At 52.8% G+C, this 26,909-nt stretch overlaps 1 protein-coding gene across 1 annotated transcript in view; it reads right to left on the bottom strand.

The window, feature by feature from the left end:
* Positions 1 to 4,030: 4,030 nt before the first annotated feature.
* SLC51A (solute carrier family 51 member A) overlaps positions 4,031 to 26,909 on the bottom strand; it is a 34,046-nt gene continuing 11,167 nt past the window's right edge. Inside the window, 8 exon segments of the mRNA XM_060242849.1 lie at positions 4,031 to 5,940; positions 8,517 to 8,622; positions 13,056 to 13,202; positions 18,513 to 18,624; positions 19,500 to 19,658; positions 22,237 to 22,310; positions 24,770 to 24,880; positions 24,882 to 24,925. Of these exon segments, the coding sequence (XP_060098832.1) occupies positions 5,801 to 5,940; positions 8,517 to 8,622; positions 13,056 to 13,202; positions 18,513 to 18,624; positions 19,500 to 19,658; positions 22,237 to 22,310; positions 24,770 to 24,880; positions 24,882 to 24,925 (893 nt within the window). The 3' untranslated portion in view covers positions 4,031 to 5,800.

The raw sequence follows: 26,909 nt of genomic DNA, 5'->3' as shown, positions 1-26,909 counted from the left end.
TTCCTTCCTTCCTTCCTTCCTTCCTTCCTTCCTTCCTTCCTTCCTTCCTTTCTTTCTTTCTTTCTTTCTTTCTTTCTTTCTTTCTTTCTTTCTTTCTTTCTTTCCCTCTCTCTCCCTCCCTCCGTTCCTCCCTCCCTTCCCTTCCCTTCCCTTCCCTTCCTCCCTTCCTTCCTTCCTTCCTTCCTTCCTTCCTTCCTGTAAAAGTTCACTGGCCTTTCCTCAGTTGTCTACTGTTGGGTCTTCGTGACCACCCGGCGGGGGCCGGGGTGTGTTCCTGCTTTTCCGAAATGTCCTTTCAGCCCTCACACGTGCATGCATGCGCATGCATCTTTCCCTCCTCGCCCCCCTCTTACCCCCCAGCCTGTAGCGTTTGTCGCTGTCCTTCCGTCTGCCCCTGCAGGTCTCCTCCCGTCTCTCCATACCAGTGTTTTCAGTGCCGACCGACCAGGGGTCCGTCGCTTCCTCTTCGTGACAGAGGGGAGACAGCTGCATTGTTTAAAAAAATCTCACTGACCCCATGCTGTCTGCCTCCCCCCCCCCCCCCCCGCCCCCAATGTCCAGTAGGGCAAATCCAAGTGGAGGGTCCAGCGTGGTCCTTGCCATGTGCTGAGTGCGAGTTCTGCTCGTTAGCTGTGTCCCTGGGCGGGTCTGAACTGACATTGCACAACACAGCTGCTTCTCCATCTCGATGAACTGCCCTGCCTTGCCCTGCGGGTTGTTGACTTTTGTTATTCGCTCTGTAATAAACGTTCAGATTTTACTGCCTGTTCTGTAGCTTTGCGTTCAAATGAATGAGTTTTCCCTGCATTTGGAATGCTTTGGAGCTTTCTTTGTAGCTATCGGGGGGAGGGGGCTTGGCTCAGGGACAGAACGTCCGCTTAACACGCAGGAGGTCCCAGGGTCAGTCCCCGGCATCTCCAGTTGAAAGAACCAGGCAGGAGGTGATGGGAGAGACCTCAGCCTGAGACCCTGGAGAGCTGTGGAGAAGGGCCGTAGCTCAGTGGCAGAGCCTCTGCTTGGCATGCAGAAGGTCTCAGGTTCATTCCCAGGCATCTCCAGTTAAAAGGATTAGGCAGGAGGTGATGGGAAAGGACTCAGCCTGAGACCCTGGAGAGCTGTGGAGAAGGGCCATAGCTCAGTGGCAGAGCCTTTGCTTGGCATACAGAAGGTCTCAGGTTCATTCCCCGGCATCTCCAGTGAAAAAGACCAGGCAGGAGGTGATGGGAAAGACCTCAGCCTGAGACCCTGGAGAGCTGTAGAGAAGGGCCATAGCTCAGTGGCAGAGCCTCTGCTTGGCATGCAGAAGGTCTCAGGTTCATTCCCCGGCATCTCCAGTGAAAAAGACCAGGCAGGAGATGATGGGAAAGACCTCAGCCTGAGACCCTGGAGAGCTGTGGAGAAGGACCATAGCTCAGTGGCAGAGCCTCTGCTTGCCATGCAGAAGGTCTCAGGTTCAATCCCCGGCATCTCCAGTTAAAAGGACCAGGCAGGAGGTGGTGGGAAAGACCTCAGCCTGAAAGCCTGGAGAGCTGTGGAGAAGGGTCATAGCTCAGTGCAAGAGCCTCTGCTTGGCATACAGAAGGTCTCAGGTTAATTCCCCGGCATCTCCAGTGAAAAAGACCAGGCAGGAGGTGATGGGAAAGACCTCAGCCTGAGACCCTGGAGAGCTGTGGAGAAGGACCATAGCTCAGTGGCAGAGCCTCTGCTTGGCATGCAGAAGGTCTCAGGTTCAATCCCCGGCATCTCCAGTTAAAAGGACCAGGCAGGAGGTGGTGGGAAAGACCTCAGCCTGAGAGCCTGGAGAGCTGTGGAGAAGGGTCATAGCTCAGTGCAAGAGCCTCTGCTTGGCATACAGAAGGTCTCAGGTTCATTCCCCGGCATCTCCAGTGAAAAAGACCAGGCAGGAGGTGATGGGAAAGACCTCAGCCTGAGACCCTGGAGAGCTGTGGAGAAGGACCATAGCTCAGTGGCAGAGCCTCTGCTTGGCATGCAGAAGGTCTCAGGTTCAATCCCCGGCATCTCCAGTTAAAAGGACCAGGCAGGAGGTGGTGGGAAAGACCTCAGCCTGAGAGCCTGGAGAGCTGTGGAGAAGGGTCATAGCTCAGTGCAAGAGCCTCTGCTTGGCATACAGAAGGTCTCAGCTTCATTCCCCGGCATCTCCAGTGAAAAAGACCAGGCAGGAGGTGATGGGAAAGACCTCAGCCTGAGACCCTGGAGAGCAATAGAGAAGGGCCATAGCTCAGTGGCAGAGTCTCTGCTTGGCATGCGAAAGGTCCCAGGTTCAATCCCCAGCATCTCCAGTTGAAAGGACCAGGCAGGAGGTGATGGGAAAGACCTCAGACTGAGACCCTGGAGAGCCATGAAGTGGGGCTGTGGCTCAGTGGTAAAGCATCTGCTTGGCATGCAGAAGGTCCCAGGTTCAATCCCCGGCATCTCCAGTTAAAAGCACCAGGCAGGAGGTGATGGGAAAGACCTCAGCCTGAGACCCTGGAGAGCCAGTGCTAAGAAGGTAAGAACATCTGCTAGATCATCAGACCGTCCATTTAGTCCAGCATTCTTTCTTACACAGTGGCCCAACCAGTTCCTCTGGAATAGAGGCTGCTAGCAACAGGGCATAGAGGCTGAGGCCTTCGTAAGAACAGCCCTGCTGGATCAGACCAGTGATCCATTTAGTTCAGCATCCTGTCTCACATGGTGGCCTAAGCATTTCCTTTGGAAATCCAACATAAGAGAAGCCATGTTGGATCAGGCCAGTGGCCCATCCAGTCCAACACTCTGTGTCACATAAGAACAGAAGAGAAGCCATGTTGGATCAGGCCAGTGGCCCATCCAGTCCAACACTCTGTATCACATAAGAAGAGAAGAGAAGCCATGTTGGATCAGGCCAATGGCCCACCCAGTCCAACGCTGTGTGTCACACAGTGGCCAAAATAAGTGACTTCAGGAAGTCCACCAGTGGGGCCAGGACACTAGAAGCCCTCAAGCACCAAGAATACAGAGCATCATTGCCTCAGACAGAGAGTTCCAACAATATGCTGTGGCTAATAGCTGCTGATGGACCTCTGCTCCATACGCTTATCCAATACCCTCTTGAAGCTGTCTATGCCTGCAGCCGCCACCACCTCCTGCGGCAGTGACTGGGCACAGAGGCTGAGACCTTCTGATAAGAACATCAGAAGAGCCATACTGATTCAGACCAGGGTCTGATTCAGTATAAGGCAGCTTCTTATGTTCATATATGTTCATAATTAGTCTATTCCTGTATAACCCAGAAGGATTTTCCTAAATGTGCAAGTCTCTGTTTCAGAAAAGTCCCAAAAGGTTCAAATATGATCCGACAGCCTGCTTCCAGCAACGCGTAGACTGGTGAAATTCCAGACCACGTTTTGCTGATGGTTTTTCCAAGTTGAAATTCTTCAAATGATGCAAAGGCATAAGAACATAAGAGAAGCCATGTTAGATCAGGCCAACGGCCCATCCAGTCCAACATTCTGTGTCACACAGCGGCCAAATATATACACACACACACACTGTGGCTAATAGCCACTGATGGACCTCTGTTCCATATTTTTATCTAACCCCCTCTTGAAGGTGGCTATGCTTGTGGCCACCACCACCTCCTGTGGCAGTGAATTCCACATGTTAATCACCCTTTGGGTGAAGAAGGACTTCCTTTTATCTGTTTTAACCTATCTGCTCAGCAATTTCATCGAATGCCCACAAGTTCTTGTATTGTGAGAAAGGGAGAAAAGTACTACTTTCTCTACTTTCTCCATCCCATGCATTATCTTGTAAACCTCTCTCATGTCACCCCGCAGTCGACGTTTCTCCAAGCTAAACAGCCCTAAGCGTTTCAACCTTTCCTCATAGGGAAAGTGTTCCAGCCCTTTAATCATTAATCATTCTAAGGCAAACTTCCAAGACACTTATAAACGCTGTAGACTTCCAACTGGTGAGTCATTCAGTATAGAGGAGATATCACATTATTTGTTATACGAGAACTTCGATACCAGAACACAGTACTACCAAGTTTTGTAAGAACATTTTTTGATTTTTTTTTAATTGAGATTATTTGTACACGGAGGCTTTGGCTTTTCCTCTCCCACCTGGAGGTTGGCAACCCTATGTCAGTGCTTCTGCATGAGCACTAAAGCACCACGTCACAGCATGCCCTGTTGCGTTCAGCAACTGAGGTTCGACTGCATCTATGGACTGCATGTATCGTAGCATGAGTACAATGATATACGTCCATGAATAGACCGACAGCATGGTTTTATGCCTGTCTTTTGCCAAAAGATCCAATAACTAGCTCTTAATCCAATGAAGAAGACTGCAGATTTATACCCCACCCTTCTCTCTGTAATCAGAGACTCAGAGCTGCTTACAATCGCCTATATCTTCTCCCCCCACAACAGACACCCTGTGAGGTGGGTGGGGTTAAGAGGGCTCTCACAGCAGCTGCCCTTTCAAGGACAACCTCTGTCAGAGCCATGGCTGACCCAAGGCCATTCCAGCAGCTGCAAGTGGAGGAGTGGGGAATCAAACCCGGTTCTCCCAGATAAGAGAGCTCTGGCTGACCCAAGGCCATTCCAGCAGGTGCAAGTGGAGGAGGGGGGAATCAAACCCGGTTCTCCCAGATAAGAGAGCTCTGGCTGACCCAAGACCATTCCAGCAGGTGCAAGTGGAGGAGTGGGGAATCAAACCCGGTTCTCCCAGATAAGAGTCCGCGCACTTCACCACTACACCCAACCGGCTGCAATGAGTATTGCAGAGTAAGAGAGTCCTGCAAAACAGGTAGTGGAGGAGAACCGGCAACACTAATGCAGGGAAGGCTGGAATTTTGGAGGGAATTCCCGGAGATTTGGGGGACGTGGCCTGGGGAAGAAGATGATATTGGATTTATATCCCACCCTCCACTCCAAAGAGTCTCAGAGCAGCTCACAAACTCCTTTCCCTTCCTCCCCCACAACAGACACCCTGTGAGGTGGGGTGGGGCTGAGAGGGCTCTCACAGCAGCTGCCCTTTCAAGGACAACCTCTGCCAGAGCTATGGCTGACCCAAGGCCATTCCAGCAGGTGCAAGGGAAGGCGAGGGGAATCAAACCCAGTTCTCCCAGATAAGAGTCCACGCACTTAACCATTGCACCAAACTGGCTCGCAGGAGACAGACACCCTGTGAGGTGGGTGGGGCTGGAGAGGGCTCTCCCAGAAGCTGCCCTTTCAAGGACAACCTCTGCCAGAGCTATGGCTGACCCAAGGCCATTCCAGCAGGTGCAAGGGGAGGAGTGGGGAATCAAACCCGGTTCTCCCAGATAAGAGTCGGCACACTTCACCACTACACCGATCTGGCTCTCCAACTGGGAAGCAGGATTTGGGGAGGAGAGGGGCTTCGATGGGGTATAATGCCACACAGCCCACCTTCCAAAACTGCCGTTTCTTCTGGGGGAGCTGATCTCTAGTCTGAAGATCAGATGTAATTCTGGGGGGGGGGGGGGGTCTCCAGGACCCACCTGGAGGTTGGCAACTGGAGCTGAGGCTGTGGTCTCCAAACCGGGGTCACAAAAACATCATTTTTATCTGTGAAGTATCGGAAGGGACAGTTAGCATCACGTTGGTCCCATGCGCTTGTTGGAAACAAGATAGTCCTCTACCCTCCTTCCCCCTCCATCTTGTCTGCTCGCTGGGAACGGTGGTCTTCTTGCCCCTTGGAAAGCCAAAGTCAACGTTCAACGGGGGGGGGGGAGGTCCTAGCCTTCTGTTTGCCTGCTGGATTCGAGATCAGACAAGAGCTTCGGTCTGGCTCAGTGGCTGCTGCTCTCCGTTTTGCTTTCCGGAGGGGTCACCGGGCCGTATGCCGCTTTGTTGTCCGCCTTCCGGTAATACATCCTTGTCAGCACCGTCATCAGGAAGGTTTCGACGATCAGCATTTGCAGGTTCATCTCTTTGTGCAAAATGACAGGGAGGAAGAAGTAGAATTACTTGAAACCTCTAAGGCAGGGGTGGCCAAGGGTAGCTCTCCAGATGTGTTTTTTTTTTTGCCTACAACTCCCATCAGCCCCAGCCGTTGGCCATGCTGGCTGGGGCTGATGGGGAGTTGTAGGCAAAAAACATCTGGAGAGCTACCCTTGGCCACCTTTGCTCTAGGGGAAGAATGGCGGCTGCTACTCCTGCAGCCCCCGACCTGGGTGGCTCAGGCTAACCCAAGCTCATCAGTTCTCGGGACCTAAGCAGAATTGGTCCTGGCTAGTATTTGGATGGGAGACTAACAAAGAAGACCAAAATGTCTTTGCTGAGACAGGAAACAGCAAACCACCTCCGAACATCTCCTCTCTTGAAAAACCTGCAGGGTCACCAAAAGTTGGCTGTAACTTGACTTTCTAGGTGGCCAAACTATGTCTTGGGAGCCACTTATAGATTAGACCAGTGAGGGCCCATCTAGTCTAGCCTCCTGCCTCACACAGAGGCCAACCAGTTCCTCTGGAGGGCCAACAGGGCAGAGAGGCTGAGACCTTCATAAGAACATCAGAAGAGGCCTGCTGGATCAGACCAGTGAGGGTCCATCTAGTCCTGCATCCTGTCTCACACAGTGGCCAACAACAGGGCAGAGAGGCCGAGGCCTTCCTAAGAACATCAGAAGAGCCCTGCTGGATCAGACCAGTGAGGGTCCATCTAGTCCAGCATCCTGTCTCACACAGTGGCCAGCCAGTTCCTCTGCAGGGCCAACAACAGGGCAGAGAGGCCGAAGCCTTCATAAGAACATCAGAAGAGCCCTGCTGGATCAGGCCAGTGAGGGCCCATCTAGTCCTGCATCCTGTCTCACACAGTGGCCAACAACAGGGCAGAAAGGCTGAGGCCTCCAGAAGAGCCCTGCTGGAACAGACCAGTGAGGGTCCATCTTGTCCAGCATCCTGTCTCACAAAGGGGCCAACCAGTTCCTCTGGAGGGCCAACAAAGGGCAGAGAGGCTGAGGCCTTCCCCTGAGAAGAACATCAGAAGAGCCCTGCTGGGTCAGATCAGTGAGGGTCCATCTAGTCCTGCATCCTGTCTCACACAGTGGCCAACAACAGGGCAGAAAGGCTGAGGCCTTCCTAAGAACATCAGAAGAGCCCTGCTGGATCAGGCCAGTGAGGGCCCATCTAGTCCTGCATCCTGTCTCGCACAGTGGCCAACCAGTTCCTCTGGAGGGCCAACAGGGCAGAGAGGCTGAGACCTTCATAAGAACATCAGAAGAGGCCTGCTGGATCAGACCAGTGAGGGTCCATCTAGTCCTGCATCCTGTCTCACACAGTGGCCAACAACAGGGCAGAGAGGCCGAGGCCTTCCTAAGAACATCAGAAGAGCCCTGCTGGATCAGGCCAGTGAGGGCCCATCTAGTCCTGCATCCTGTCTCGCACAGTGGCCAACCAGTTCCTCTGGAGGGCCAACAACAGGGCAGAGAGGCTGAGGCCTTCCCCTGAGAAGAACATCAGAAGAGCCCTGCTGGATCAGACCAGTGAGGGCCCATCTAGTCCTGCATCCTGTCTCACACAGTGGCCAACAACAGGACAGAAAGGCTGAGGCCTTCCTAAGAACATCAGAAGAGCCCTGCTGGATCAGGCCAGTGAGGGCCCATCTAGTCCTGCATCCTGTCTCACACAGTGGCCAACAACAGGGCAGAGAGGCCGAGGCCTTCCTAAGAACATCAGAAGAGCCCTGCTGGATCAGGCCCGTGAGGGCCCATCTAGTCCTGCATCCTGTCTCACACAGTGGCCAACAACAGGGCAGAAAGGCTGAGGCCTCCAGAAGAGCCCTGCTGGATCAGACCAGTGAGGGTCCATCTTGTCCAGCATCCTGTCTCACAAAGGAGCCAACCAGTTCGTCTGGAGGGCCAACAACAGGGCAGAGGGGCCGAGCCCTTCGTAAGAACATCAGAAGAGCCTTTTATCCAGCATTCCATTTTACGTAGTGGCCAGTCGGTTCCTCTGGACAGCAAACACAGGGCACAGAGATGGAGGCCTTCATAAGAACATGCCTTTCCTGGTGGCTGCCAAGTGTTTTTAGAAACAGGATGGGGGTTTTGCCCTGAAAGGTTATTGGAGATTTGATGTTGCTTTAGCAGCAGCTGCCACCACAGCACAAGTATTTTCACTGTCTGGAAATTGGCCTCACAATCGCTGACTGACTGAAGGTAAGTTGCAGCAGCCATCTTGTGGTTGGCTACACCTCCCGCGGCTGCCATTTTGTGGTTGGCTACATCTCCCACCACAGCCATTTTGTGGTTGGCTACACCTCCCGCGGCAGCCAGTTTTTGGTTGGCTACACCTCCCGTGACAGCCATTTTGTGGTTGGCTACACCTCCCATGGTAGCCATTTTGTGTTTGGTTACACCTCCCACGGCAGCCATTTTGTGGTTGGCTACACCTCCCACGGCAGCCATTTTATGGCTGCGCCCGCCACGTTGGGTCAGCATTCCAAACATTCCCGCCGGTCAAAAAGCTTGGGGACTCCTGGTGTAACCCCACAAGGATGAAGACTCACGCTGTGACCTCGCTCTGGAGGAGAAGGGTGGGGAGCAAGCGATCTGACCCCCGTTTGCCAGGACACTGAAAATAGAAGGCTGTAGCGCTGTCAGGATGAGGAGAATCTGAAATTCAGAAGCACAGAAGAAAGAGGGATAGGCTTGCCAATCCCCAGGTCCCAGCCGGGGTTCTTCCGCTTTCCCAGGCTCCTTCCCGTCCCCTGTCAGCTGGCCGGCGGGGGTAAGCCCCGCCCCCAGAAGACCATGTGCCTTTGCACCTCTTAAGGTTTCAGTCTCCGATTGAAAAGCTTCCTCTTGGGATGGTGTGTCTGTGTTACTTTGAAGAAGTTCGCAGCAACTCGTGAGTAGAGAGGCCAATCCCTCCCTTCAGAGTCGCCAGAAACGGGGGGGGGGGGGAGGATGTCTTCTGAGCACTTCATTATTCCCTATATGGAGATTGATTCTCATAGGGTATAATGGGGAATTAATCTGGAGGTTTCAGGGGCTCTGGGGGAGCTGTTTTTTTGAGGTAGGGGCACCACATTTTCAGTATAGTATCTAGTGCCTCTCCCCAAAGTACCCCCCAAGTTTCAAAACGATTGAACCAGGGGGTCCAATTCTATGAGCCTCAAAAGAAGGTGCCCCTATCCATTATTTCCTAAGGAAGGAAGACATTTAAAAAGGTGTGCTGTCCCTTTAAATGTGATGGCCCGAACTCCCTTGGAGTTCAATTATGCTTGTCACACCCTTGTTCCTGGCTCTGCCCCCAATGTCTCCTGGCTCCACCCCCTAAAGTCTCCTGGCTCCACCCCCAATGTCTCCTGGCTCCACCCCCAATGTCTCCTGGCTCCACCCCAAAGTCTCCTGGCTGCACCGCCAAAGTCCCCAGATATTTCTTGAATTGGACTTGGCAACCCTAGAGCGGGAGGCTGAAGTTTCAGTAGGGTTGCCAATCGCCAGGTGGGGGCAGAGGATCCCCCGGTTTGGAGGCCCTCCCCCCACTTCAGGGTCATCAGAAAGCCGGGGGGGGGGTAAATGTCTGCTGGGCACTCCATTATCCCCTATGGCGACCAACTCCCATAGGGTATAATGGAGAATTGATATGTGGGTATCTGGGACTGGGGGGGGGGCTGTTTTTTGAGACAGAGGCACCAAATTTGCGGCGTAGCATCCAGTGGCTCTCCCCAAAATACCCTCCAAGTTCCTAAAAGATTGGACTGGCGATACAATTCTATGAATCCCAAAAGAAGGTTCATGACTTCCAGTGGAGGGAAGGCATTTAAGAGGTCCATGGTCCCTTTAAATGTGACGGCCAGAACTCCCTTTGGAGCTCAATAATGCTTGTCACAACCTTGCTCCTGGTCCCACCCCCAAAGTCTCCTGGCTCCACCCTCAAAGTCTCCTGGCTCCACCCTCCAAATCTCCTGGCTCCACCCCCAAAGTCTCCTGGTCCCACCCCCAAAGTCTCCTGGCTCCACCCTCAAAGTCTCCTGGCTTCAACCCCAATGTCTCCTGGTCCCACCCCCAAAGTCTCCTGGCTCCACCCTCAAAGTCTCCTGGCTCCACCCTCAAAGTCTCCTGGCTTCAACCCCAATGTCTCCTGGCTCCACCCCCAAAGTTTCCTGGCTTCACCCTTTAAGTCTCCTGGCTCTACCCCCAAAGTCTCCTGGTCCCACCCACAAAATCTCCTGGCTCCACCCTCAAAAGTCTCCTGGCTCCACCCCCAAAGTCTCCTGGCTTCACCCTCCAAGTCTCCTGGCTCCACCCCCAAAGTTTCCTGGCTCCACCCCCAAAGTCCCCCGATCTTTCTTGAATTGGACTTGGCAACCCTAATTTTCAGGAGCTCCGTGGGGGGAGGGGAGAACCCACGTGGACTGCTGTTCCACTGTCCGTGGGAAAGGGAGGGGCTGTACCACCTGCTCATGCCTCTGCTGAGCACAGAAATAGGACAGGGGGTGCCACAGAACCGAGAAATGCAATGCAGCCATGCAGAAATGGGCATTCAATAGCACGTCTTGGAATCTTCGTATTAGCGGCACGGTCAAAAAATATATTAAATCAATATGTTTGACACCCCTTGTCTAGGGCTTAAGATTCAGGGGTGTCAAACTCATTTCTTATGGGTGCCGGATCTGACATAAATGAGACCTTGAGGGGCCAAGCCATGTTGGGCCGGGCCATGTGTGTAGCTATTTAAGATAAGGTAGCAGAGATATAAATTTGATAAAGGACGCAGACAAATATATATATTAAACTTAAAACATGCTTAAAATGTTAACACTCATTGGTCTTAAAGGTGCTTTCTTTGCATCTCTCCCATGGAATCCAGGGAACTGGGCAAAGGAAGCTCTGGCGCTTTCCTTCCTTCCCCAGGGGGCCAAGAGGGGGAGGAGCCTCAGCCAATAAAAAAAAGAGAGGCTTGGCTCAATAGCTCTTCTGTGTGATTGAGAGAGCCTGGCAAAGCAAGCTCTCCCTCCCCCCCTTCCTCCCCAAGGGAGGAGCCTCAGCCAATGGAGAAAATAGAGGTTTCGCTCTGTAGCTCCTGAGCAATTGAGCAAAGCAAGCTGTGATGCAGGAGGAAGCAAGAGAGAGGGAGAAGGAAGCAGATGACAGCCAGTTGCTCGGGGGCCTGATAGGAGCCCTCTGAGGGCCTGATTTGGCCCCCGGACGGCATGTTTGACACGCCTGTTTTAAACCCTGAAAAGAACAGAGGCATTCCAGCAGTTTAGTTTTGACAGGGTGAAGTCTACGGGGTTCCTCATTCAGTTTGTTTCTCCAGGAGGAAGAAGATCTGTATACAGTAGGCTTCCCAATCCCCAGGTCCCAGCGGGGGATCCCCAGGGTTTACAGGCTTCCCCCCTCCCCCAGCCAGCTGGCCAGCAAGGGGGAAGCCCCGCCCCCCAGCCACCATGCAGCTCTAGATCTTGGGCAGGTTTAGAAACCTGCAAACAGGTCCATTTCAAAATGTGTCTCTGTGCCTTTAAAGTTGAGCAGGAAGTACTTCATGGGAAGGGTCAGCAGCACAGTCCCTCGGTTTGTTTTGCTTTCGTTTCAGAAGAACTAAGTGTGTGTGTGAGAGAGAGAGAGAGAGACAGAGACAGAGAGAGAGAGAGACAGAGAGAGCAGCGTAGCCCCTGTTCTTTTCAGATGTCAGAAAGAGGGGGGTGGGGGAGAAGAGGAAAATGTCTACTGGGCAATTATTCCCCATGGAGAACGATTCCCATAGGGAATAATGGGCAACTGATCCGTGGATATTGAGGGCTCAGGGGGGTTGCTTTTTGAGGTTGAGGCACCAAATTTTCAGTATAGCATCTATTGCCTCTCCCCAAAATACCCCCCCAAGTTTCAAAACGATTGCATCAGGGGGTCCAATTCTATGAGCCCCTAGAAGGTGCCCCTATCCTTCATTATTTCCTATGGAAGGAAAGCATTTAAAAAGGTGTGCTGTCCCTTTAAATGTGATGGCCAGAACTCCCTTTGGAGTTCAATTATGCTTGTCACACCCTTGCTCTTGGCTCCGCCCTCAATGTCTCCTGGCTGCTCCCCCGAAGACCCCAGATATTTCTTGAATTGGACTTGGCAACCATAATATACGGAATTGTTCTTATTAGTCCATATTGATGTCATAAATAATCATATTTAAGAAGCAAATAAGGTTTGCCTTCTATGAATGGGGACCGTTTGTGATAGTTCAGCAGTTTTGCTTTGTAGATTCACTTGAACGCTGAAACCCTAATTGTCTTGTTGCCCTGTAGAAAATGGCTGCTTTGGAGAACATAAGAGAAGCCATATTGGATGAGGCCAATGGCCCATCCAGTCCAACACTCTGTGTTACACAGGGGCCTAAAAAACCAGGGGCCATCAGGAGGTCCACCAGTGGAACGAGGACACTAGAAGCCCTCCCACCGTTGCCACCCCCCCAAGTATCAAGAAAGATCATCACTGCCCCAGGCATAAGAACATAAGAGAAGCCATGCTGGATCAGGCCAATGGCCCATCCAGTCCAACACTCTGCGTCACATGGGGGCTAAAAAAATCAGGGGCATCAGGAAGTCCACCAGTAGAACCAGGACACCAGAAGCCCTCCCAAAGTTGCCCCCCCCCAATTACCAAGAAGACAGAGCATTACTGCCCCAGACATAAGAACATAAGAGAAGCCATGCTGGATCAGGCCAATGGCCCATCCAGTCCAACACTCTGTGTCACACAAGAACATAAGAGAAGCCATGTTGGATCAGGCCAATGGCCCATCCAGTCCAACACTCTGTATCACATAAGAGAAGCCATGTTGGATCAGGACAATGGCCCATCCAGTCCAACATTCTGCGTCACACAGCAGCCAAAAAACCCCAAGCGTCCAAGAGGGTGGATTCTCTGGCATTACAACCCATGGAGGTCCCTCTCTATCCATACCCTTCCTCAGGCCCCATCTCCAAACCTCCAGGAATTTCCCAAAATCACAGCTGGCCATCCTAAAAACGTAGCTCCCCACCACCAGCACCATTGCCGGGCTGAATCCCTCATCTCATCCATCCCTATCTATTTTGAGACGCACTTACCTGGAAGCAAACGAACTTCCCCACTATGTGCTGCGCAGCCAGGTGTGCCTTGGCTTGCCGGAAGAGGACCGCCAATCCCCACAGACCGAAGAGGGTGGACACCCCCAGGCATGTGTTTATCCACAGAGCCACGCTCCCTTCTGAAATCTGGTCGCAGGAGACAAAAGAACTGGTTGCAACAGCAAAGCGCGAGGGTCTGGTTGAAACAGGGGTGGGGAGGTCACTTGTTGTGGCCCTCGGGGATTGCTGGGACGAACCGAGCCATGTGGCAGCCTCCCTGGGGCCTGGCTGGCCAGCGAGGATCGTGGGGTCCAGCAGTGCTGTGCAGCAGCCACCCCAGGGCCAGGCAGGGATCACAGGGCCCAGATGTGCTGTGCGGCAGCTTCCCTGGGGCCTGGCTGGCCAGGCTGAATTACTGCAGGGCCTGGAAAAGTTACTGTCACCGTTCAGTTTGCACGTGATTATCCCAGAGGGTGTGGCCTAATATGCTTATGGGTGTGACCTAATATGCTAATATTAGGGGATGTGGTCTCATATGCTACGGAGTTCCTTCTGGGCTTTTTCTACAAAAAAGCCCTGGACCTATGCATTTGCCTAGGATGGCGGGCCGGGTGTGTGTGTGCCAGATTAGGCTCTCCCCACATGATTTCAAATAGAAAAACAATTATTTGCCTTAATTTTGCTGGCCTGAATCGTTCTCCCTCGGCAGAGCACTGTTTTTTAAGTTGATAATTTTTTATGGCCCGTGAATAATGTTCTAAATATCCATATGGCCCTTGGCAGAAAAAAAGTTTCCCCACCCCTGGGTTAAAGGTAAAAGGTAGTCCCCTATGCAAGCACCAGTCGTTTCCAACTCTGGGGTGACGTTGCTTTCAAGTTTTCATGGCAGATTTTGTTACGGGGTGGTTTTGCCATTCCCTTCCCCAGCCATCAACACCAGCGGTCCCCAACCTTTTTGGCACCAGGGACCGGTGGTGTGGAAGACGGTTTTTCCACAGACCGGTGCAGGTGATGGTTTTGGGATGATACAATTGTGCACTTTATTTTGGTGTGGTGGTTACGTGTGCAGACTTTTATCTGGGAGAACCAGGGTTTGATTCCCCACTCCTCCACTTGCACCTGCTGGAATGGCCTTGAGTCCGCCATAGCTCTTGCAGAGCTGTCCTTGAAAGGGCAGCTTCTGGGATAACTCTCTCAGCCCCACCCACCTCACAGGGTGTCCGTTGTTGGGGATGAAAGTAAAGGAGATTGTGAGCCACTCTGAGATTCGGAGTGGAGGGCAGGATATAAATCCAATGTTGTATTATTATTACTACTACTACTACTACATTGTTATATATAATGAAATAATTATACAACTCACGGCCCGGTTGCTAACAGGGCATGGACTGGGACCAGTCCACGGACCAGGGGTTGGGGAGCCCTGATCTACACTTTCGCCCCAGCAAGCTGGGTACTCATTTGACTGACCTCGGAAGGATGAAAGGCTGAGTCAACCTCGAGCTGGCTACCTGAACCCAGCTTCCACCGGGATCAAACTCAGGCCGTGAGCAGAGCTTAGAACTGCAGTACTGCAGCTTTACCACTCTGCGCCACGGGGCTCTTTTTAGAGTTAAAAAAAGGTAAAGTTAGTCCCCTGTGCAAGCACCAGTCGTTTCTGACTCTGGGGTGACGTTGCTCTCACAACGTTTTCACGGCAGACTTTTTTACGGGGTGGTTTGCCATTGCCTTCCCCAGTCCTCTACACTTTCCTCCCAGCAAGCTGGGGACACATTTGACCAACCTCGGAAGGATGGAAGGCTGAGTCAGCCTCGGGCTGGCTACCTGAATCCAGCTTCCCCCGGAATCGAACTCAGGTCGTGCGCAGAGAGTTCAGACCCACAGTACCGCTGCTTTCCCACTCTGCGCCGCGGGGCCGCTCCCATCAATTAAACGTTTAAACATATTCGTCAGATCAACGGTGTAAACGGTTAAAACGATTCGAACCATTCGAAAACGGTTTTGGTGCTAATGTCGTTTAGTTTTCAATGCCGTTAGTGCTCTTAGGTAGCCTTTTCTGCTACTGTATCGGCGGTTCGGTTAAAGGCAAGCCGAAATGACGTCGTCTCGCAGGCCTTGCGGAACTGAGCGAGGTTCTGCAAGGCTTTAACCTCCTCCGGCAGTTGGTTCCACCAATCGGGGGCTAGGGTTGCCAAGTCCAATTCAAGAAATATCTGGGGACTTTGGGGGTGGAGCCAGGAGACATTGGGGGCGGAGCCAGGAACAAGAGTGTGACAAGCATAATTGAACTCCAAGAGAGTTCTGGCCATCACATTTAAAGGGACAGCACACCTTTTTAAATGTCTTCCTTCCATAGGAAATAATGAAGGATAAGGGCACCTTCTTTGGGGGCTCATAGAATTGGACCCCCTGGTCCAATCGTTTTGAAATTTGGGGGATACTTTGGGGAGAGGCACTAGATACTATATTGAAAATGTGGTGCCTCTACCTCAAAAAACAGCTCCCCCAGAGCCCCCGAAACCTCCAGATCAATTCCCCATTATACCCTATGAGAAGACGTTTCCCTCTCCACCCCCCTCCCCCCCACCCCCCTTTCTGGGGAAATCTGATGCAGGGGACAGAACTCACTCACCTCCGGAGGTGCAAAGGCACATGGTCCTTTGGGGGCGTGGCTGGGCTCCCCTCCCTTCACCGGCCAGCTGACTGGGGGCGGGAAGCAGCCTGAGAAAACGGAAGAGCTCTGGCTGCTGCGATCGGGGCTGGGTGGGAAGGGCTGCCGTTCTCCCCCCTCCCCCCCCCCGCTTTCCCTTTTATGGCCAGCGGGAGGAGGAGGCTCCAAATCGGGGGTCTCCAGGCCTAGCGGGGGATTTGGGACCCCTATCGGGGGCAGCGATCGAGAAGGCCCATTCCCTGGTGGTTTTCAGCCTTGCCTCCTTTGACCTAGGGAATCGATAACAGATTCTGTGTCCCTGATCTGAGTCCCCTCTGGGGAACACGTGGCAGAGACGGTCCCTAAGGTAGACAAGTCCTCGGCCATACAGGCCTTTAAAGGGGATGACCAGCACCTTGTAGCCAATCCAGTCCACCAGGGGTGGCCGACGGTAGCTCTCCAGATGTTTTCTGCCTACAACTCTCATCAGCCCCAGCCACTGGCCATGCTGGCTGGGGCTGATGGGAGTTGTAGGCAAAAAACATCTGGAGAGCTACCGTCGGCCGCCCCTTCGGTACACTATCGGCAGCCAGTGCAGCTCCTGCAACCCCGGCCATATGTGCTCCCACATGGAGAGCCCCAACAGCAGCCTAGCCGCTGCATTCTGCACCAGCTGTAGTTTCCGGATTCGAGACAAGGGCAGCCCCATGTAGAGGGCGTTGTTGTTCAGTCGCACAGTCGAGTCCGACTCTTTGCGACCCCCTGGACCAAGTCACGCCAGGCCCTCCTGTCTTCCACCATCCTCCGAAGTCTGCTCAAATTCGTGTTTGTGACATCAGTAAAGCTGTCCAGCCATCTCCTCTTTTGCCGTCCCCTTCTTCTTTTGCCTTCTGCCTTTCCCAGCATCAGGGTCTTCTCCAGGGAGTGCTCCCTTCTCATTGGGTGGCCAAAGGATTTGAGCTTCAGCATCTGATACTGGCTGATTTGTTCTCAATTCCCTTCCTAATAATTCCCAGCATGGTGTTGGCCTTTTTTACTGCAATCACACACTGTCCTGACATTTTCAGTGAGTTATCTACCACGACCGCAAGATCTCTCTCTTGGTCAGTCTCTGCCAGTTCACATCCCATCAACTTGTATTTGTAGCTGGGATTCTTGGCCCCAATGTGCATTACTTTGCACTTGGCCACACTGACCCGCATCTGCCACGTTGACGCCCACTCGCCCAGCCTCAACAGATCCCTTTGGAGTGCCTCACAATCCTCTCTGGTTCTCACCACCCTGACAACTCCTGCGAGAGCTATGGCTGACCCAAGGTCATTCCAGCAGCTGCAGGTGGAGGAATGGGGAATCAAACCTCATTGATTCTACGGCACTATATATCTGATTGAAGTCCCTCCCCAAACCGCGCCTACTTGAGACTCCATCCCCGAACCCTCCAGCTTTTCCCAACCTGAGGCTGCTGATCCTATTTTTCCCTCCTCCTCTACCCTCTTCACAGCAGCCCCGTGGCGCAGAGTGGTAAAGCAGCAGTACTGCAGACCTGTGATCTGAACTCTCTGCTCACGACCTGAGTTCGGTCCCAGTGAAAGCTGGATTCAGGTAGCCGGCCCAAGTTTGACTCAGCCTTCCATCCTTCTGAGGTCGGTCAAATGAGTACCCAGCTTGCTGGGGGGGAAACTGTAGATGACTGGGGAAGGCAATGGCAAACCAACCGGTAAAAAGGTCTGCCGTGAAAACATTGTGAAAGCAACGTCACCCCAGAGTCGGAAACAACTGGTGCTTGCACAGGGGACAAATGAACATATATGAAGCTGCCTTATACTGAATCAGACCCTTGGTCCATCAAAGTCAGTATTGTCTTCTCAGACTGGCAGCGGCTCTCCAGGGTCTCAAGCTGAGGTTTTTCACACCTATCTGCCTGAACCCTTTTTTGGAGATGCCGGGGATTGAACCTGAGACCTTCTGCTTCCCAAGCAGATGCTCTACCACTGAGCCACTGTCCCTCCCCTTTCCTACCCTCTTAGTAGCCCTGCCAAGTAGATTCAGTTGAAAGAAGAAGAAGACTTCAGATTTATACCCCGCCCTCTCTGAATCAGAGTGGCTTGTAATCTCCAATATCTTCTCCCTCCATAACAGACACCCTGTGAGGTGGGTGGGGCTGAGAGGGCTCTCACAGCAGCTGCCCTTTCAAGGACAACTTCTGCCAGAGCTATGGCTAACCCAAGGACATTCCAGCAGTTGCAAATGGAGGAGTGGGGAATCAAACTCAGTTCTCCCAGATAAGAGTCCTCACACTTAACCACTACACCAAACTGGCTCTCAGGAGACAGAAACCCTATGAGGTGAGTGGGGCTGAGAGGGTTCTCACAACAGCTGCCCTTTCAAGGACAAACTCTGCCAGTGCAATGGCTGACCCAAGGCCATTCCAGCAGGTGCAGGTGGAGGAGTGGGGAATCAAACCCGGTTCTCCCAGATAAGAGAGCTGTGGCTGACCCAAGGCCATTCCAGCAGCTGCAAGTGGAGGAGTGGGGAATCAAACCCGGTTCTCCCAGATAAGAGAGCTGTGGCTGACCCAAGGCCATTCCAACAGGTGCAAGTGGAGGAGTGGGGAATCAAACCTGGTTCTCCCAGATAAGAGCCCGCGCACTTAACCACGACACCAAGAGAGTAACCAGCCCAGGTCACCTTCTGAGACTCAGTGCTGTGCATATATCTGAACCACAGACTCCTCGCTCCGGCCCGGCATTTCAAGGAGAGCACAGTCTGCATTTCCTTGAGAGGAGAAAAGGGATGCCCTCACTTACATCAGCGGGGTCGTAGAGATCTTCGGCGTTGAGGACCAAGCCAAGGAAGACGCCAGCCGCCTTGAAAAAGCCGTACTGGAAAGCGCTCAACATCATGATCTTCAGTTTGCGCCTGCATAGGGGAATCGGCAGCTAGGGTGTTATTCAAGGGGAGCCCTCCTGTCCCCATCCCTCCGCCCCGGCTGAACTGCCAGGAACCTCTACGCCGCAGAGTCTTGTGAGCCAAAATTTTACTTTCATAGAATCATAGAATTGGAAGGGACCTCCAGAGTCCTCTAGTCCAACCCCCTGCACAATGCAGGAAACTCACAAACGCCCCCCCCCCTAAATTCACAGGATCCTCATCACTGTCAGATGGCCATCTAGCCTCTGTTGAAAAGCCTCCAAGGAAGGAGAGCCCACCACCTCCCGAGGAGGAAGCCTGTTCCACTGAGGAATCGCTCTCACAGTCAGGAAGTTCTTCCTCATTTTGAGCTGGAAACTCTCTTAAGAACATAAGAACATAAGAGAAGCCATGTTAGATCAGGCCAATGGCCCATCCAGTCCAACATTCTGTGTCACACAGCGGCCAAATCTTTTTGAAACTTGGGGGGTATTTTGGGGAGAGGCACTAGATGCTATACTGAACATTTGGTGCCTCTACCCCAAAAAACAGCCCCCCCCCCCAGAGCCCCAGATACCCGCAAATCAATTCTCCATAATTTTCTATGGGAATAAATCTCCATAGGGAATAACAGAGTTCCCAGCAGACATTTCCCTCCCCTCCCCCCACTTTCTGACAACCCTAAAGTGGGGGGAAGGTCTCCAAACCAGGGGATCCCCTGCTTCCACCTGGGGATTGGCAACCCTAGACCTCTCTCCCTTTACACACCTGGAGGCTGGCAGCCCAAATCCAGCCAATGCTCTGCCCTGCGAACAAGCCCTAGGGAGCTCACAAACTTCTCTTCCTGCGACCGTCTCCACCTCTCTCCATCCCGCTTCACTCACCTGGTCATCTGGATGCGGGGGCAGCAGGGGCAGCAGCAGCAGCAAGGTCCGGTGCTGATAATCATCGGGGTGTCCTTCAAGGCCTGGAGCACGGCCCCCGGCCCCCCGAAGCCCTCCACCATCACCAGCATCATCAGGTAGAAGCAGACCGCAAAGTACCTAGAAAGAACAGAAGAGGAGCCATGTTGGATCAGGCCAGTGGCCCCTCCAGTCCAACACTCTGTGTCACATAAGAACATAAGAGGAGCCATGTTGGATCAGGCCAGTGGCCCCTCCAGTCCAACACTCTGTGTCACATAAGAACATAAGAGGAGCCATGTTGGATCAGGCCAGTGGCCCCTCCAGTCCAACACTCTGTGTCACATAAGAACATAAGAGGAGCCATGTTGGATCAGGCCAGTGGCCCCTCCAGTCCAACACTCTGTGTCACATAAGAACATAAGAGAAGCCATCTTGGATCAGGCCAATGGCCCATCCAGTCCAACACTCTGTGTCACATAAGAACATAAGAGAAGCCATGTTGGAGCAGGCCAGTGGCCCCTCCAGTCCAACACTCTGTGTCACATAAGAACATAAGAGAAGCCATCTTGGATCAGGCCAGTGGCCCATCCAGTCCAACACTCTGAGTCACATAAGAACATAAGAGAAGCCATGTTGGATCAGGCCAGTGGCCCATCCAGTCCAACACTCTGAGTCACATAAGAACATAAGAGAAGCCCTGTTGGGTCAGGCCAGTGGCCCATCCAGTCCAACACTCTGAGTCACATAAGAACATAAGAGAAGCCATGCTGGATCAGGCCAGTGGCTCATCCAGTCCAACACTCTGAGTCACATAAGAACATAAGAGAAGCCATGTTGGATCAGGCCAGTGGCCCATCCAGTCCAACACTCTGTGTCACATAAGAACATAAGAGAAGCCATGTTGGATCAGGCCAGTGGCCCCTCCAGTCCAACACTCTGTGTCACATAAGAACATAAGAGAAGCCATGTTGGATCAGGCCAGTGGCCCCTCCAGTCCAACACTCTGTGTCACATAAGAACATAAGAGAAGCCATGTTGGATCAGGCCAGTGGCCCCTCCAGTCCAGCACTCTGTGTCACATAAGAACAGAAGAGAAGCCATGCTGGATCAGGCCAGTGGCCCATCCAGTCCAACACTCTGTGTCACGTAAGAACATAAGAGAAGTCTTGTTGGAACAGGCCAATGGCCCATCCAGTCCAACACTCTGTGTCACATAAGAGAAGCCATGTTGGATCAGGCCAATGGCCCATCCAGTCCAACACTCTGTGTCACATAAGAGAAGCTATGTTGGATCAGGCCAATGGCCCCTTCAGTCCAATACTCTGTGTCACATAAGAACATAAGAGAAGCCATGTTGGATCAGGCCAACGGCCCATCCATTCCCAACACTCTGTGTCACATAAGAGAAGCCATGTTGGTTCAGGCCAATGGCCCATCCGGTCCAACACTCTGTGTCACATAAGAGCATAAGAGAAGCCCTGTTGGATCAGGCCAATGACCCATCCAGTCCAACACTCTGTGTCACATAAGAACATAAGAGAAGCCATGTTGGATCAGGTCAGTGGCCCATCCAGTTCAACACTGTGTCACACAGTGGCCAAAAAAAAGGAGGTTCACAAGAGGGGCTAGAAGCCCTTCCACTTTGCCCCCCCCTACAAGCACCAAGAATACAGAGCATCACTGCCCCAGACAGTTCCAATAATATGCTGTAGCTAATAGCCACTGATGGACCTCTGCTCCATATTTTTATCCAATCCCCTCTTGAAGCTGGCTATGGTAGCCACCACCACTCTTTGTGACAGTGAATTCCACCTGTTAATCACCCTTTGGGTGAAGAAGGACTTCCTTTTCTCCATTCTAACCCGAGCGCTCAGCAATTTCATTGAATGCCCACAAGTTCTTGTATTGTGAGAAAGACCGCGCCATCGATTTATACAGGGGCATTATGATACTGGCTGATTTGTTTTCAATTCCCTTCCTAATAATTCCCAGCATGGCGTTGGCCTTTTTATTGCAATCGCACACTGACTGGACATTTTCAGTGAGTTCTCTACCACGACCCAAGATCTCTCTCTTGGTCAAGTCAGCTGGAGAGAGGCTGGGGCTGCCCTAACATGGGAAGGGTCTCTAGGCGTGGGGCTTTCTTGTGATGGATCCCCCAGGATTCAAGGGAGTTCTCTGTTCCTGGGGAGGGGCTAGGGATGCCAGCCTCCAGGTGGGACCTGGAGATCTCCTGGAATTAGAAGAAGATGATATTGGATTTATATTCCTGCCCTTCACTCTGAATCTTAGAGCGGCACAAAATCTCCTTTACCTTCCCTCCCCCGCCACAACAGACACCCTGTGAGGTAGGTGGGGCTGAGGAGAGCTCTCACAGCAGCTGCCCTTTCAAGGAAACCTCTGCCAGAGCTACAGCTAACCCAAGGTCATGCCAGCAGGTGCAAGTGGAGGAGTGGGGAATCAAACCTGGTTCTCCCAGATAAGAGTTCGCGCACTTAACCACTACACCAAACTGGCTCTCAGGAGACAGACACCCTGTGAGGTGGGTGGGGCTGAGAGAGCTCTCCCAGCAGCTGCCCTTTAAAGGACAACTACTGCGAAGGTCCCTGCCTTCTCCAGGCTCCGCCCTTCAAATCCCCAACTGGAGATGGAAAACCTGCCCCACCCCTGCCAACAGGGACCCGGAAGCACTAGGCTATGCCCTTGAGATACTCACGAGCCAATGGCCATCTCCACCACCATCATAGAGCGTGGCACCCAGATCCCGAAACAGCAGAATATGGAGACCACCTGGCAAAGAGGAGAAAGCAGCCCCGGCTGAATGGCAGCAGTGGGGAATCCAAAGGCATACAGTCCCCAGGGAAGGTGGTGGCAGCAAGCACGGTAGGACCTCTAAGAGCCAGCCTTTCCCACCTTTGCGACACAGACTGAAGCCAGGTAGCAGGCAGACTCCAGTCTAAGGCTGAAGCTTCGACTACATCAGGGCAGTGGTGGCCAAACTGTGGCTCTGGAGCCCCATGTAGCTCTTTCACACATATTGTGTGCTCTAGGAACCCTTACCAACCCATTCGCCAGCTTGGAGAGGGCATTTGTGTCCTTTACATTACTTCTCCAAGCCAGCTGGCGGGTTGGAGAATGCATTTAAAGTTAATGCTGCTTTCTTTCCACCTCTCTCTCCCCATGTTTGCTCTCCTCCCTCCCTCCCTTCCTTCCCCCCTCCCCCTCCCTCCCTCCCTCCCTCCCTCCCTCCCTTCCCTTCCTTCCTTCCTTCCTTCCTTCCTTCCTTCCTTCCTTCCTTCCTTCCTTCCTTCCTTCCTTTCTTCTTCATTTCCTCCCTCCCTTCCTTCCTTCCCTTCCTCCGTCCTTTCTTCTTCATTTCCTCCCTTCCTTCCTTCCCTTCTTCCCTCCCTTCCTTTTTTCCTTCCTTCTTTTCTTCTTCATTTCCTCCCTCCCTCCCTTCCTTCCCTTCTTTCCTCCCTTCCTCCTTCCTTCCTTCCTTCCTTCTTTTCTTCTTCATTTCCTGCCTTCCCTCCCTCCCCTCCCTTCCGCCCTCCCTTTCTTCCTTTCTTCTTCCTCCCTCCCTCCCTTCCTTCCCTTCCTCCCTCCCTTCCTTCCTTTCCTCCCTCCCTTCCTTTCTTCTTCATTTCCTCCTCCCTCCCTCTCTCCCTCCCTTTCTTCTTCATTTCCTCCCTCCCTCCCTTCCTTCCCCCCCTCCCCCTCCCTCCCTCCCTCCCTCCCTTCCTTCCTTCCTTCCTTCCTTCTTTTCCTTCCTTCCTTCCTTCCTTCCTTTCTTCTTCATTTCCTCCCTCCCTTCCTTCCTTCCCTTCCTCCGTCCCTTTCTTCTTCATTTCCTCCCTTCCTTCCTTCCCTTCTTTCCCTCCCTTCCTCCTTCCTTCCTTCCTTCTTTTCTTCTTCATTTCCTGCCTCCCTCCCTCCCCTCCCCTCCCTTCCGCCCTCCCTTTCTTCCTTTCTTCTTCCTCCCTCCCTCCCTTCCTTCCCTTCCCCCCTCCCTTCCTTCCTTTCCTCCCTCCCTTCCTCCCTCCCTCCCTTTCTTCTTCATTTCCTCCCTCCCTCCCTCTCTCCCTTCCTTTCTTCTTCATTTCCTCCCCCCTCCCTTTCCTCCCTCCCTCCCTTCACTTCCTCCCTCCCTCTCTCCTCCCTTTCTCTTCATTTCCTCCCTCCCTCCCTCCCTCCCACCCTTCCTTCCTTCCTTCCTTCCTTCCTTCCTTCCTTCCTTCCTTCCTTCCTAGTGGCTCTCAAACATCTGACGTTTATTCTCCGTGGCTCTTACGCTGAGCAAGTCTGGCCACCCCTGGATGAGGGCACCGTGACTAACTGCTGGATAATCCCCAGAAGGGCTTTTTTTTTTTTTTGCAACTGCCAAGAAAGCTTTACCTCTTGGTCTTCCGGCCTGCTGGGCAGCTCTTCAAGGCATCCGGCCGCTGTCCACATGGCTTTGACCTGACCACCATGCCTAGCAAGGACATACCCCATTCCTACAGTTGCCAACCTCCAGCTGGCACCTGGAGACTCCCGCTATTACAATTGTTCTCCAGATGACCAAGATTTATGGCATGATATCCTACTGAGGTCCCTCCCTCCCCAAAACTGCCCACCTCAGTCTCCACTCCTAAAATCTCCAGGTCTTTCCCAGTGTCATGATTCTGGGCCTAGTGAGGCCTCCAGGCCCCAGGGAAGCCTGCTTAGGAGTACTGGGAAGAGCCTACATTTCCCACGATCCCCTCTGTCCCTCTGATTGGGTAGCCGAGGGTTTTGGAGGGGAACAGGCCCCAGAGAGAGGTGCAGCTGGGAAGAGAATATAAAGGCCAAGCCAGGAAGTGGGTATTCTTTCCTGGAAGGCTGAGCTGAAAGCAGGCTGCAGCTTGGAAAGCTGGAAGCGGGAAGAGACCCTTACCCAAGGGGGTAAGTGCTGGTAAGAGTAGGGACTGTAAGATAGATGCGTTACGGCATTTGTTTATTTTCCCTTCACCCTTTTACTGTGAATGCACCTTGTTAATTGAATTGCACTAAAACAAACCTTTTTGTTGTCGTTTGCTCTGCCTGGTCCTTACGCCTATTTTTGGCCTAGCTAAAGGACTTGGAGGGTACTCTGGGCCTTCTCAAGGGAACCCTTAACCTCGAGTGGTGCAGCCATTTGGTAAGACCCCTCTGAGTCGTGACACCCAGGCTGGAGCTGGCAACCCTCCTCCTTCTGTTCCCATGGGACCCCCCAAGGCACGGAGACCTACCGTGGGAGCCGAGCTGCTCCAGATGAGAGTTTTCATCTTGACGGGGCAGCGGACTTTCTTGGAGAGGTACAGGGCTTCTTCGATGAAGATTACGATGGAAAACAGGGGGAGGAAGGGTCATCATGAAGGTGATGCTGTACTCGACGGGGGTCTGCTCTGCAAGGAAAGGTGAGCACCAAGCAGGGGAAAGGTTTTGGCCCTTCTTGAAAAGGGTGGACAACCTAGAGGATAGGCTTGCCAATCCCCAAGTCCCAGCGGGGGTTCCCCCGCCCCCCCAGGCTCCTTCCCGCCCCCAGTCAGCTGGATGGTGGGAGGAAGCCCCGCCCCCATAGCCACCATGTGACTTTCCCCCTCGAGGCTTCAGACTCCCCTTGGAATGGTTTCCTCTTGGGATGGGGTGTCGGTGTTACTTGGAAGAAGTTGGCAGCAACTTGTGAGTAGAGAAACCAAATCCCCCTTCAGAGTCGCCAGAAAGGGGGGGGAGGAAATGTCTGCTGAGCACATTCATTATTCCCTACGTGAGATGGATTCTCATAGGGTATAATGGGGGATTGATCTGGAGGTATCGGCGGCTCCGGGGGGGCTGTTTTTTTGAGGTAGAGGCACCAAATTTTCTTTATAGCATCTAGTGCCTGTCCCCCAAAATACCCCCCAAGGTTCAAAATGATTGGACCAATTCTATGAGCCCCCAAAGAAGGTGCCCCTATCCTTCATTAGTTCCTATGGAAGGAAGGCATTTAAAAAGGTGTGCTGTCCCTTTCAACGTGATGGCCAGAACTCCCTCGGAGTTCAATGATGCTTGTCACATCCTTGCTCTTGCTCCGCCCCCAAAGTCTCCTGGCTCCACCCCCCAAAGTCTCCTGGCTCCACTCCCAAAGTCCCCAGATATTTCTTAATTGGACTTGGCAACCCTATTTGGAAGGTGGACTCTATGGAATCATGGGCCCTGCTGAATTCTCTCTTCCCCCAAACCCTCCCCAGATTCCATCTCCAAAATTCCCAGGAATTTCTCAGCCCATTGCTGGCAACCCTATTGAATAGGAGACCCACCCCCACCCCACAAATACTGTTTGTTCAGCATATGTTTAATGGACAGGATGCTAAGTTTAGATAGTACAAGAAGGGCAGAAAGGAGAAACAAGGTTGCCAATCTACAGGTGGGGGGCCTGGAGGTCTCCTGAAATTACAACTGATCTCCAGGCCACAGACATCAGTTCCCCCGGAGAAAATGGCCGCTTTGGAGAGTGGATTCCATGGCATTAGAGCCAGTTTGTGTAGTGGTGAAGTGTGTGGACTCTTATTTAGGAGAACCGGGTTTGATTCCCCACTCCTCCACTTGCACCTGCTGGAATGCCCTTCAGCCAGCCATTGCAGAGTTGTCCTTAAAAGGGCAGCTTCTGGGAGAGCTCTCTCAGCCCCACCCACCTCACAAGGTGTCTGTCTCCTGAGAGCCAATTTGGTGTAGTGGTTAAGTGTGTGGACTCTTATCTGGGAGAACCGGGTTTGATTCCGCACTCCACTTGCACCTGCTGGAATGCCCTCCAGCCAGCCATTGCAGAGTTGTCCTTGAAAGGGCAGCTTCTGGGAGAGCTCTCTCAGCCCCACCCACCTCACAAAGTGTCTGTCTCCTGAGAGCCAGTTGGTGTAGTGGTTAAGTGTGCGGACTCTTATCTGGGAAAAACAGGTTTGATTCCCTACTCCTCCACTTGCAACTGCTGGAATGGCCTTGGGTCAGCCATAGCTCTGGCAGAGTTTTTCTTGAAAGGGCAGCTGCTGTGAGAGCTCTCTCAGCCCCACCTACCTCACAGGGTGTCTGTTGTGGCGGGAGGAGGGATGGTATAGCTCTGGCAGAGGTTGTCTTTGAAAGGGCAGCTTCTGGTAGAGCTCTCTCAGCCCCACCCACCTCACAGGGTTTGATTCCCCAGTCGTCCACTTGCAGCTGCTGGAATGGCCTTGGGTCAGCCATAGCTCTCCCAGGAGTTGTCCTTGAAAGGGCAGCATCTGGGAGAACTCTCTCAGCCCCACCTACCTCACAAGGTTTGATTCCCCAACTCCTCCACTTGCAGCTGCTGGAATGGCCTTGGGTCAGCCATAGCTCTCATAGAAGTTGTCCTTAAAAAGGCAGCTTCTGTCAAAGCTC

The sequence above is a fragment of the Heteronotia binoei genome, chromosome 6 (assembly GCF_032191835.1).
Source record: "Heteronotia binoei isolate CCM8104 ecotype False Entrance Well chromosome 6, APGP_CSIRO_Hbin_v1, whole genome shotgun sequence".
Taxonomy (NCBI): domain Eukaryota; kingdom Metazoa; phylum Chordata; class Lepidosauria; order Squamata; family Gekkonidae; genus Heteronotia; species Heteronotia binoei.
This window is presented reverse-complemented; position numbering and strand designations above follow the sequence as displayed.